This window comes from Rutidosis leptorrhynchoides, chromosome 5 (assembly GCF_046630445.1).
Source record: "Rutidosis leptorrhynchoides isolate AG116_Rl617_1_P2 chromosome 5, CSIRO_AGI_Rlap_v1, whole genome shotgun sequence".
Lineage (NCBI taxonomy): Eukaryota > Viridiplantae > Streptophyta > Magnoliopsida > Asterales > Asteraceae > Rutidosis > Rutidosis leptorrhynchoides.
Window position 1 is genome coordinate 256,446,457 of NC_092337.1, and position 11,960 is coordinate 256,458,416.

General features: G+C 33.9%; 3 protein-coding genes across 3 annotated transcripts; all 3 read left to right on the plus strand.

The window, feature by feature from the left end:
• Window positions 1-1,004: 1,004 nt before the first annotated feature.
• LOC139848097 (autophagy protein 5-like) lies at window positions 1,005-6,222 on the plus strand. Its single transcript, XM_071837825.1, has 8 exons — window positions 1,005-1,128; window positions 2,540-2,664; window positions 3,214-3,280; window positions 3,504-3,593; window positions 3,689-3,776; window positions 3,903-4,001; window positions 4,169-4,297; window positions 5,648-6,222. Exons 1-8 carry the CDS (start codon window positions 1,024-1,026, stop codon window positions 5,998-6,000), a joined length of 1,056 nt encoding a protein of 351 aa, XP_071693926.1. The 5' UTR covers window positions 1,005-1,023; the 3' UTR covers window positions 6,001-6,222.
• Window positions 6,223-6,907: 685 nt separating this feature from the next.
• On the plus strand, window positions 6,908-9,538 carry LOC139846822 (probable glutathione S-transferase). Its single transcript, XM_071836357.1, has 2 exons — window positions 6,908-7,228; window positions 9,194-9,538. The coding sequence occupies exons 1-2, from the start codon at window positions 6,908-6,910 to the stop codon at window positions 9,536-9,538; spliced, it is 666 nt and encodes a 221-aa protein (XP_071692458.1).
• A 1,429-nt stretch (window positions 9,539-10,967) lies between these two features.
• Window positions 10,968-11,621, plus strand: LOC139849356 (uncharacterized). The gene is made up of 2 exons (XM_071839015.1): window positions 10,968-11,210; window positions 11,328-11,621. Exons 1-2 carry the CDS (start codon window positions 10,968-10,970, stop codon window positions 11,619-11,621), a joined length of 537 nt encoding a protein of 178 aa, XP_071695116.1.
• The last annotated feature ends 339 nt before the right edge of the window (window positions 11,622-11,960 follow it).

Sequence of the window (11,960 nt, forward strand, 5' to 3'; positions counted from 1 at the left end):
AATCAACCTATTAAACACAAATCAATTCGCAACTAGCTATTAACTCATATGTATCATAATTTGTTGTGGGGTCAAATCAATCCCAACCCATAGCTTAAGCAAGTCCAACATAAATAATTAGTGGTTTAAATACTGCCCACAGTTTGTAACAGTCCAGTAGTCCACCATAAGCATCATTGTAAAATCGTCATGATTAGAGTTTGAGAGTTTAGACGACTTAAGTCAACTAGGTACTACTTAACGAGAAACAAAAATGGGGGTTTTTGAAGCAGATCTCGTTTAACCCTAATTATTGCACTATTCGCTTTACTATCCTTGAGTTTTCGATTGTCATATTCTCCCACATCGCCGGACCTTCAGATGCTCTCCGCTGATGGCAGAGTAAGATTTTCGTTAATAACTCGTCATTTCTGCAATTGATTTCACTAATTTAGTTTCATATTATATGAATTATGCTTCTGAATTGGTTAGCTGAACTGATTGATGTTGCATTCTTGAAAAGATCTTATTCAGTTTGAACTGATTGAGAAGTTAAATTCAGATTGGTAATATATATTGTTTATGAAGTGCGATATATTTGTGTAGTTATGGATGTCTAGCTTGTTTTAATAATTCCTTTTGGTTGCAGATATTGAATTGGCTTCAGTGTATTGACTTTGAAGGTGCTTGATGGGTTGATCAATTAAGAGTTATGATGTTTTAGTGAAAAAGATGAAATTGCGCCGACAGTCCCTCGTTTTTAGTGTAAAAATGGAGAAAAAGAGTAAAAAGACGAAATAAGCCTCACATGCAATGCACGTGTCAAAGGTTAACGGATTTTTTTAACGGCAGTTTGATGGAGGTTGTTGATTGCACCTTTTTATAAATAAAGGGATCTTGAAAGTCAATAAAAACTTGAAGGATACTGATTGCAAAACGGAGTAAAATCAAAGGGACCAATGGAGGAAAAAATTGTTTATATAAATCCCAAACTTGACGGAATAGTTGGTCTAACAAAGGCGAAACAAGCAACAAATAATTCCGATGGAAAAAGGAGCTCAACAGTACGTTTGGGAGGGTAAAATTCCGTTGCAAGTTCATCTTCACGAATCCGAAGTCACTACACTACCACCGCCATCACCTGCTCTGGTATCCTCTTTTTTCTCTCTATAATATTCATCTATTTTATAATTTATTGATTGTTTGATTTCGATATATGTATATAATGTATATTTACTTCGTTTTATGTATGCAAAACCTAATTGATCATGGTACGACAGTAAAACTTATTGCTAGCACTAGTTGTGTTGTGTATAGAGGATTTATCAAGCTACACTTTGTAATCGAAGTTCAAATCCAGTAGTTTCTAATGTAATAAGGTTCTAACCAGTCCAAACACACACACACACACACACACACACACATATTATATCGATTTTGCATAATTGCATGTGATATGGAATCTTTTGTTATGATTTTGACCTAGGTATGGATCTACTTTTGTATTGTTGGAACTTAAAAAATAGTAGACGTGAGATATGTTGTTTACTTTTGATACTTTTCAACTTGAAATTATGTTTGTAAGTAAAGAATGTGCAAAATGTGCAATAACAGGAGGTTATGAACTTTTGATGAATGTAAACGAACAATATTTAGCAGACTAGGGTGTTTAGACCTTTTGAATATATTACATTATTAATTATTATGCTTGAGGCGATGAGGTTCCGAATTTTAAATGTGATCTGCTACCAGAAATTGATCACTCTCAGGTTATGCTTTATTACAAAACTGTGTTAATTATTTTGAAAAATGATTAGGATAAAAGTAGTAGTTGGAAACATGAGATTTTGGTTCTCATAAGTTGAAAGCTGGCTTCTCTAACATTGTGTATTTGTGGCTTCTCATAAACTGGAAGCTGACTGATTTTTATTTTTTTATTATTATTATTATTTTTTTTTTTGTGAATGTTATGTGCTTCTCTTAATTTTCTATATTATAAATTAATAATATAACATAATTGTATAGCTATTCCATAAACATATAACTAATGGATTTACAGGCCAATGTCCTTGTCAATAGTAGAAATATTCGGCTCCTAAAACACTATTCGATGAATAGGAACTATGCCTACAAGTTTGAAAATTGGTATTTTTAGTTTCAAGCAGGGTAAGCATTTATGAGAATCACTGGTTTGCTTCTTGTCTTTCTTCACGTATATGTTTCTCTGAAGATCATTAGGTTGTTCCTATCATGTATTTTAGTATTTATAAATTTCAAATTATATATTGACATAAATAAAGATGGACTTGTGTGGAGAGGCTAGTGTTTACTCCATAGGATAAATGAAACAACATTATATCAGCGACCAGTTTTCTGCTTCATCCCTTTCTTTTTTTTCCAGTTTTCTTTTTGTATTATTGTTGTAACAGAGTGCTATTTAGTTTCGAATTGTTAGACTCATGAATATCATCATGCTATGCTGAATCTATAAGTAAAGCTACAATATGCAATAATAATGTGCTGAATCTCTAATAATTTTTTTTCCTTTCCGTATCTTCAGATCTTGGCTCCCCGAATAGGGTACCTACCTCTATTATCTTCGCAACTCAAGTCATTCTTCAGTAGTGCGCTTCCTCCTGGAGTGGATACTATCTGGTTTGAGTACAAAGGGTTGCCTCTTAAATGGTATAACATTATCTTTATGACATTGATGTAGAATCAAGTTTTATGTATAAATATGAGATTATTTTCCTACTTATTAAAGAATTGAACTCTTTGATTCATGTTATAATGAAGCATACATTATAAAACAGAGAATTTGTAGTCTTTTTATTATGAGACTGTGTATAGATATCATCCTTAAATTATTATGATGTCATGTGGCAAATATATATGAATCCGTAATGGCTAATCCTCTATATAATACAATACACCTTGAGATAGGAGTTCCTTACTCTTAGAACTTGAAAAGAAATATAAAAGATGATGTTTTAAGTAACTTACATTGTGCTCTTAAAAAAGTTACTCTTTATAATAAACCTTGGAATAGTTATTTACCGCCTTACTCTTTGAGCGTCATGTGAAACTGATGCAAACTACCAAGAGCATCTAGTTTAGATAGAGACTTTAGATGGAGCAACTTATGTGAAAACGGCTTCTGTTTTACAACACATTTTTTTATTTTTGTTTATTTCCAAGATTCAGTTTCTGACCTGACATACTACGTTGTTTCAGGTATATACCTACCGGGGTCCTTTTTGACCTTCTTTGTGCTGAACCAGAAAGACCTTGGAATTTGACGGTATATTTATATATATTTTCTAAACATCTTTCATGGCACCCTCTTCTGAATAATGACATGGGCGTTGTAAAATTAGTATGAAATGCTATATTTTTTGTTAGTGTAAAATTAGTGTGAAATGCTAAAATTAGTGTAAAATTAGTGTGAAATGCTACACATTGTTTCTATATATTCCAACCTTTCTGCGGTTAATAACTCCAATTCATATTTTTTTCTTATGCAGGTGCATTTTAGAGGATACCCTGGGGATGTCTTAATTCCTTGTGATGGAGAAGTATGTGTGAAATGGAGCTATATCAATTCACTAAAGGAGGTTTGATAATGACTAACCAATCACTATACCTGTGTTAACTTATTTGATGATGTCGTATCGACATCATATAATCATAGTTTCATAAATTTCTTCAGGCGGCATATATAATTCATGGGAGCAGCAAGAATGTTATGAACATGTCTCACTCTGATCAAGTCAACTTATGGCGCTCTGTTATGAACGGTAAGCTAGTAAATACTAGAAATAAGTATTACTTCTCTTATCTAAAACGATAGTTGGTTGTCATATTCGACCTTCTTTTTATGAAACATTTGTTGTGTTTCAATTTTGGTGCCGACATGTTTGCAGGTAAACTGGAGACCTACAAATGCATTTCATCTAAGCTTAAACTTGGAATAGTTTCGGATGCACTTTCTGAAAAACTGAAACCATCTCCTTTGAAAGCAAGTAAGTGTGTTTTAGGATCTCTTATCGTTGGGACATTATAACTCTATTATGATTTATATCTTTTACTAATGTGTGATGTTGAAGGAATATTGATACATGTCTTTGAATAGTTTGATTGAATTATATAAATTGGCGTTCTCATTAATTGGTGTATGAACTCTTGCTAGGTCGAACTCCTGTTCGCTTGTACATCTGGACTGTTGATGAAGATTTTGAAGATTTAGAAGATGCATCGCATTTTGATAGCTGGGACCATATCTCATACATAAACCGGCCTGTTGAGATTAATCGAGAAGGTAGGCTGAAATGTTGCTTTTTTGGTGCTTTGCTGCTCCTTAATTTTAAAAAAGTTTTATATTTTTTTTATCTGAGTTGACCAAATATTAATAGTGTCACTTATCATCTCTACTCAACATATTCATACTTATAATAGTTGCTTCGTCATAGTTAGTGTCAAAACGGGTTGGGCCAGGATAGCTTGGGTAACATGTCAATATGGGTTTGTATCAAAGCAGGTCATTTTCTACATAGTGGTTATGAGTGGTTATTTGGGTTGATTTGCCAACACTTTTTTGTCCATTACTTATGATCTATATCTATAGCTCTATAAATGTGTAGGGTAAAGGTATAACGTGTTTCTTGTTTAGGCTACCCGGGGAAGGGGAACATTTTTACTCAGATGTACGTGGCCTTACGGGTTATCCTGTGACGTTTTCGACCATTCCTTTAGCGAGGCCTTACGGGTTATCCTGTGACGTTTTCGACCATTCCTTTAGCGAGGTTTGAACTTGAGAACTCTTATTACGATGTCAAGACCCCAACCAATAGGATCTCTATAAATGTGTAGGATATTTTAAAATGATTATGGCTTTTTGAGATGATTAGATTTAATCAAGGGGGAAGCACTTTTATGGGGAAATGGGGAAGTAAATTTTTTTTACAAACATTAAGATCACGTGAAATATGAACATTTAAAAAAGACATTTTGTTATAAATGTTATTATTTTGATCAGAAAACGCTCGAAGAAATAACATTCATCAATAACTTATTCCTGATAACATTGTGATGCGTGTTATTCTTCGAGCGTTTTCTTAGGGTTTAGAAATTAAGGTTTAGGGTTTTGTGTTTAGATTGAGTTTTTAACACGAACGGTTTAGGGTTTTGGGTTTAGGGACTAAACCCTAAACTCTATATCGGACTATATTTTGAAAAAAACTTCACAAAAGTTGAAAAAAAAAAAAAAAAACGCTCAAAGAATAACATGCATCACGATGAATGTTATTAGGAATAACATTTATCGATGAATGTTATTTCTTCGAACGTTTTCTTGTCAAAATAATAACATTTTTCACAAAGTGTCTTTTTTAAATATTCGTATTTTCATCTAATCTTAATGTTTGTTAAAAAAAAATTTAGAAAGAAAGGGAAAAAAAAATTTGAAATTTACTTCCCCCTTCCCAAAAAATTGCTTCACCCTTGATTAGCCCCCTTGAGATGATAATCTGGTTTAACCTTTATAGTTTGTTGTTTAAATAATATTTTACACCTTTTATCTCATACTATCATAATATGCAAGTAAGCAACCCAACACTAACATGTTTTTTCTGGGTTGAAATTGATAGATGTATTCACTATCTTAATGCAGGAAAATATTTGACTTTGCTTGACGCAATAAAATCAATTTTACCAGAGTTTTATTCCAATTCCTTTAACACGATCAATTCAGAAATCAACAATGAATTGGAAAGTGTATCAAGTTGTCAACCCGAGATCAAACTTGTTCGTATTCAAGGCATTGAACCCAAAATGGAGATTCCTTTTTCTTGGGTGGTTAATAACTTAATAAACCCGGATTACTTCCTTCATGTTTGTGTCTACATCAAACCTCCCAATACAACAACAAACAAGCCTTTTCCCGAAAACATTTTCCAACCACATGTCGTTGGGAATAGCCTATTCCGACGACGTGTTTCTACATCAAGGCGATCCTTAAACTAGTTGGTAAAAGGTTCTCTATGTTCTTCCTGTTTGTACACATCTCACCAATTCAGTAGCACGCACCAAACTATACAGCATAGTAAAATTTTTTCGTTGGAGTAATTCTTTATTCTTTACTCGGTCAGTAACAAAGTTTTGTTAGGTTTACTGATTTAGTTGCTAGGATTTGATTCGAATGAAATGGCTAGAATCTAGGCTTTTATTCTGTTTTGTTTTGACTTGAATTTATGGTGAATATCTAATGAATGAATGTTGAAACATGGAAATTTGGAAAAAGCAGAAATTAAACTAAAAATAGATCTGATGAATTAATTGTGTTAACTGTTGCCCACTTTTGTTATGGACAAATTAGTTTTGTAGTCAGACTCTAGCTTGTACGGTGTGCGTCAAACATAGTAATTGTCTGCAAACTAAAATTTTTAAATCCAAATTCTGGTAATTAGATGTTTTACTTTGCTGTACATCATGCATTGCAAGATGTACCTTTTCTGGCCGTTGACAAAGAAATGAAAAATTACACTTCTATCCTAATTTCCGGCAGTTCTTGTATTCAACTACAGTAATATTTCTTGCATTATATAATACGGAGTATAAGTTTGACCGTGAAAGGCAATATACAATCGTCGTTCGTTGATATTTATGTATACTTTGTAAATTAGAATACTTTATATCATCATCATCATATTACTTGTTTATGTTGTTTATTATTAATTATGTTTATTTACAAACTTGTTATAAATAGCCCTCGGCCAGTTTGCAATGAGACAATTTGTATGTGGCAAAACCAAAGTTTCTCGTGTAGCGTTAAATACGATGAGCTCCACTATCATTTCTCTATTTAAACTGAAAACTTCGTGCCTTCACAATCATAAAAACACACACACAAAACACAGAAAACAAATCTTAAATGGCAAATGAAAATGTGAAGCTCTTAAGTATGTGGGCTAGTCCCTTTTGTATGAGAGTAAAGGTTGCTTTGGCGGAAAAAGATATTGCTTATGAAGAGATCTTAGAGGCCGATTTGATGAACGGAAAGAGTGAGCTGTTGCTCAAATCCAACCCTGTGCACAAACAGGTTCCTGTGCTGTTGCACGACGATAAGCCCATAGCCGAGTCCTTTAACATTATCACTTACATTGATGAGGTTTGGCCTTCCAAATCTTTTTTTCCCACTGATGCATACGAGAAATCGAGAGCAAGATTTTGGGCCAACTACATTGACCGCAAGGTAAGTCATACTCTAGATGTGAGTATTTGACCATACACTCACCCTTATGAGGAAAACGAGCACCTTTAATACCTAAAGGTGACAAAAAGGGCATATATAGTAATTAGATGTGGCTGGTGGATCCAATTCTTTTTCGATAGGGTAAAACGTTTAATAATTGAGAAAAAGAAAATATAATAGTTTAAAACGTCAAACTTTAGCATATCAATACATTGAAAATATTCGTTCATTGGGCGGTTGATCCAGTTGTTCTACATTGGATACACCCTTAATAATCAACGTCGAATTACTTTGAGTTAGTAGGGTCTAATGACCCCGGTACTTTGAAAATAAATATTTCTAAATGTTTTCAAGAACGGCGAAGATTTTAATAACACAAAAAAACTCCCTAGCATGATGCTAGAAGAAAAAGTTACAAAGAAATAAGCTAGCCAATTATGCCAACTAATATTATGTTTAGCATTATACTTTAACCAAAAATAAGATTAATTACAAATTGAATCAAAAATTTCATTTTTCTTCTGCTCCTTAACCTAAAACGTGACGTCATTCCGGTATCTCCACAACATTCATAAAGCCGTTGCTGAGATAACTTGAATACGATCTATCACCACCTTTGAATTCGAACAAAGTACTCTTCTAATTATTCAGGACACCAATATATTTAACAGGGCCGGTCCCGAGAAATTAAGTGCCATGAACGAGACGAAAAAAAGGCCCTAACGATTCGTACCTAGGACGAGGTAAAAGAAAAAGGTCCTTAAGCAATAACGAATAATAAAAGCTATTTAAAAAAACGACAACTAATGTCATATATAGAACTAGAATTAAAGTGTACGTTGGCCATTCATTTTTACTCTGAGTATAATACAAGCATAGCAGAAAGTTAAAAAGAAAAAAAAAAATAAAGAACAGATAAAAGATATCAATATTTTCCAAGTGTTTCATGGTATCTATCAAATATCAATAATTCAATTTCAATTATTTTATATAATATAATATAATATAATATAATATAATAATATAATAATATACAAAACATCACACACATACATACCACATGTGCAACACGAAGCCAAAAAGTAAGTGATGAATTACTTTTGAGACATGATTTGGGTAATATCATGAGGGAATCAAAGTTCTGATGTTAACATGAGATGTGTTTTTGTGAAGAAAAAGTAACACAAGGTTAAATACTCGAACAATATGTTATACTTTTTCAGGGTTGAATAAACATTACTCACTTTCTTCAACACTGAAAATATATAGACTCATATAAACACATGCATCCCACATATGTAAACAGTTATAAAGTATAAATTAAAAGACCTGGTTCTTAATTTACCAAGTATTAAATGTGGGCCTCAAAATCTTGGGTTTGATTTCTATTTTCGTTAGGCTTACTAATTTTTCGGTAGATATAAATATTGGGCCCATAAGTTTACTGGGCCTGTACAAATGTTCCTGGGCCTGATATTTAACTATATGACCACTTATATAATTTTATGATTTATGGCTTTTAAGTAACTACTAAATAAAATTAGCCCTTACTAAATAAAATTAGCCCATTTCAAGAACCTTTGAGTTTTGATCTCAGAATCCTTTGGTATATTTTGGTGCATGTCAAGAAAAACTTATTACCCATATATGTAAGGGAGTTGATATTTCCAAACATGTTTTTGATGAATCCACACAGATTTACTAAACTGCCCTTAATGAGATGTTCACAAGTTTTTTTGTTATAATATATTGAAGGGTCATTATTGAAAAGTATATCACCGAACTTGTGTGGATCTATCAAAAGATTGTTTGAAAATATCACTTCCCTGTATGTAAACATGAGTACAGAGTTTATATAGTAGTCAAAGCAACTATAACATATTGCAATAACTGTTTGTGTTTAAACCAACTAAAAAAAAAAAAAATTAGGCTCATTTCTCTCTAATATGTAAATGTATATTGTAGGTCCATCCAGCAGGTCGTGCGATTTGGAGCTCACCAACGGAAGAAGTAGAAGCTGCAAAGAAGGAGTTTCTTGACATCTTAATGTACTTGGATGGAACTTTGGGTGACAAAGATTTTTTCAATGGTGACACTTTTGGTTTTGTGGATATATTACTCATAGGTTTAACCTCTTGGTTCCCTGCCTACGAAAAGTACGGTGACTTCAAGATTGAGGATCACTACCCAAAATTAGCGGCCTGGATCACGCGATCATGGGCTAGAGAAACTGTTTCTGGATCTTTAACAAGCCCTGAAAAGATCACAAACTTTGTTGTTATGATGAGGAAGATGTTTGGTCTTGAATAAATCAAGATTCGATGTGTTTGTGTGTGTGAATGCAGGTTTTATATCATAACATCTCATCTCTTAGATGGGAAGAGATGGTATAGAATAAAAAGGATTTTGAAGAATAATAAGGGTTTTCAAATTATGTTTGAGATCATTTATGTTTAGTTTGAGGGAGAAATGAGTTCAATGTATGTTTTATTTTTTTTCCATTAAATGTATTTGATCAAATCGGATATCTTGTTGAGCGACTAAAGTCCCTGTAGTATTGGTTAATCGTAAGAATTGAAGTTGTTGGACAAGAGACCTAGTCCACAGAGGGAGAGGGATTTAATAGCAAATATGACAAACCGAAGTTACAATATATCATTAAATCTAGGTTCTGAAAATACTAATTAATGGTGTATCCTATGAGCTACACGCATAAAACGTCATTTTTATACGGAAGAATCGCTCGAAACGCATAAAAGACAACAGTAGTAGCAATTATTGATAAATAGCCGTTCATCACCCTACGATTGTACCAGGCTGCCCAACGTCATGCGTAAGCCCTGCAGGCAGCTTCTATACTTAAGCCCTTAAATAAGCGCGTGAGCAGTACACATGTCACGTCAGCGTCAAGCTTAAGTCGGTTACGCATACTTCGCATAAATCAATCAATCATCCCCTGACACGTGTATCCGAAAATCACGGAGGATCTACGACTATAAATAGGCCCCTAGGTCACCACATTATATAGTTCAGTCACCTGTGATGTGACAGAGAACACACTTTCTCTTTCACACAGTACTTTCTCACTCTAGAACTTCACCGCTTAGCAACAACACGCTAGACGGACCACTTCACAGTTTCATCCCAGAAGATTGATAAGGCCACCCCACGGAGAACTCGTCTGTGATCCGAGTCAGCAGGGATTTACGTGCTTATGTGGACTCACAGATTGTAGCACAACACGTAAATGGTGCATTTGAAGCTAAAGATATTTCAATGAAATTTACAAATGGTTGAAAAGATTTCAAAGAATTTTGAAAGTTTGGAAGTTGTGAAAATATCAAAAAGCAAGAACAAGAAAGCATACGTGTTGAGCAAGTTGGCAACATTAACATTTAATCATTTGCATAAAAAAAGTTTTGGTGGAAGTCTTAAAAGAAAGATCAATAGATGAGAAGGTCTTGGTTGCAATAATAGAAGAGGAAGGACCCTGTTGGATAACCCCATATATTAAGTATTTACAAGACGAAACACTACCAACGGATGTCATAGACGCAAGACGGATAAAGATAAGTGCTCCGTTGTACGTGTTGGAGAATGGAGTACTTTACAGGAAGTCATTTAATGGTCCAAATTTGAGATGCTTAGCACCACAACAAGCAGTGAATGTGGTAACAGAAATGCATGAAGGATTATGTGCACAATATTCTGGTTACAAGACCATTTTAGCACGAATCATATGAGACAAGGGTATTACTGGCAAATATCCAGAGATACAACAGAAATAATCAAAACATGTGATGCGTGTCAACAGCACGGAACAGTTCAGCATTTACCAAAATATGATCTAATTTCAGTATCTTCTGGGTGGCCGTTTTGTAAATGGGCCATTGATATAGTGAGGTCATTTCCACGAAGTATGGGAAATGCACGATATCAGGTGGTTGCAATCGAGTTTTTCACTAAGTGGGTAGAGGCAAAGGTGTAAACACTAAGTGGGTAGAGGCAAAGGTGTAAACAAACATTCACTTATGTTGCTCACCCACAAGCAAATGGCCAAGTTGAAGTAACAAATAAAGAAATTTTGGGTGACATAAAGGATAGAATGGGTTTAAGTAAAAAAATATGGGTTCATGAAGTACCATATGTTTTGTGGGCTCACCTCACAACGCCAAAACGGAGCACGGGTGAAACCCCATTTAGCCTAGTGTACAGCACTGAAGCAGTAATACCAGCAGAAATTCTCATACCAACAAACAGAGTATTAGCATTTGATATTGAAAGCAACTCATCCGTTTTGCGTGAAAATTTAAACTTTTTGGAAGAAAGGCGTATTATGGCCGCAATTCGTCAAGCAGACAATAAGCAACGACAGGCAAAATATTACAAATAAAGGAGTAAAGCATGGCAATTTGAAGAAGGGGATTTGGTGTTAAGGGATAATAAAGCAAGTCGGCAAGCAAAACAAGGAAAGTTGGGACCACGATGTGAAAGACCTTACAAGATCATAAAAGCACATAAGAATGGTTCCTATACCCATGCAGCGCCCTCCGGTGAAAAAATGCAGAGAAAATAGAATGCGTAGTATTGCATATTGAAATGTCCCGTTCTTATTGATTAAAAACGTTCCATATTAATTGATTTCGTTGCGAGGTTTTGACCTCTATATGAGACGTTTTTCAAAGACTGCATTCATTTTAAAACAAACCATAACCTTTATTTCATCAATAAA

Excerpts from the sequence above, each read along its gene's own strand:
- LOC139846822 (XM_071836357.1), top strand. The coding sequence starts at position 6,908 with ATGGCAAATGAAAATGTGAAGCTCTTAAGTATGTGGGCTAGTCCCTTT. Across the intron at positions 7,229-9,193 it reads CCAACTACATTGACCGCAAG|GTCCATCCAGCAGGTCGTGC; the intron begins GTAAGTCATACT and ends TGTATATTGTAG.
- LOC139849356 (XM_071839015.1), top strand. The coding sequence starts at position 10,968 with ATGAGACAAGGGTATTACTGGCAAATATCCAGAGATACAACAGAAATA. Across the intron at positions 11,211-11,327 it reads CTAAGTGGGTAGAGGCAAAG|GATAGAATGGGTTTAAGTAA; the intron begins GTGTAAACACTA and ends GGTGACATAAAG.
- LOC139848097 (XM_071837825.1), top strand. The coding sequence starts at position 1,024 with ATGGAAAAAGGAGCTCAACAGTACGTTTGGGAGGGTAAAATTCCGTTG. Across the intron at positions 2,665-3,213 it reads AAAGGGTTGCCTCTTAAATG|GTATATACCTACCGGGGTCC; the intron begins GTATAACATTAT and ends ACGTTGTTTCAG. Across the intron at positions 4,002-4,168 it reads ACCATCTCCTTTGAAAGCAA|GTCGAACTCCTGTTCGCTTG; the intron begins GTAAGTGTGTTT and ends AACTCTTGCTAG.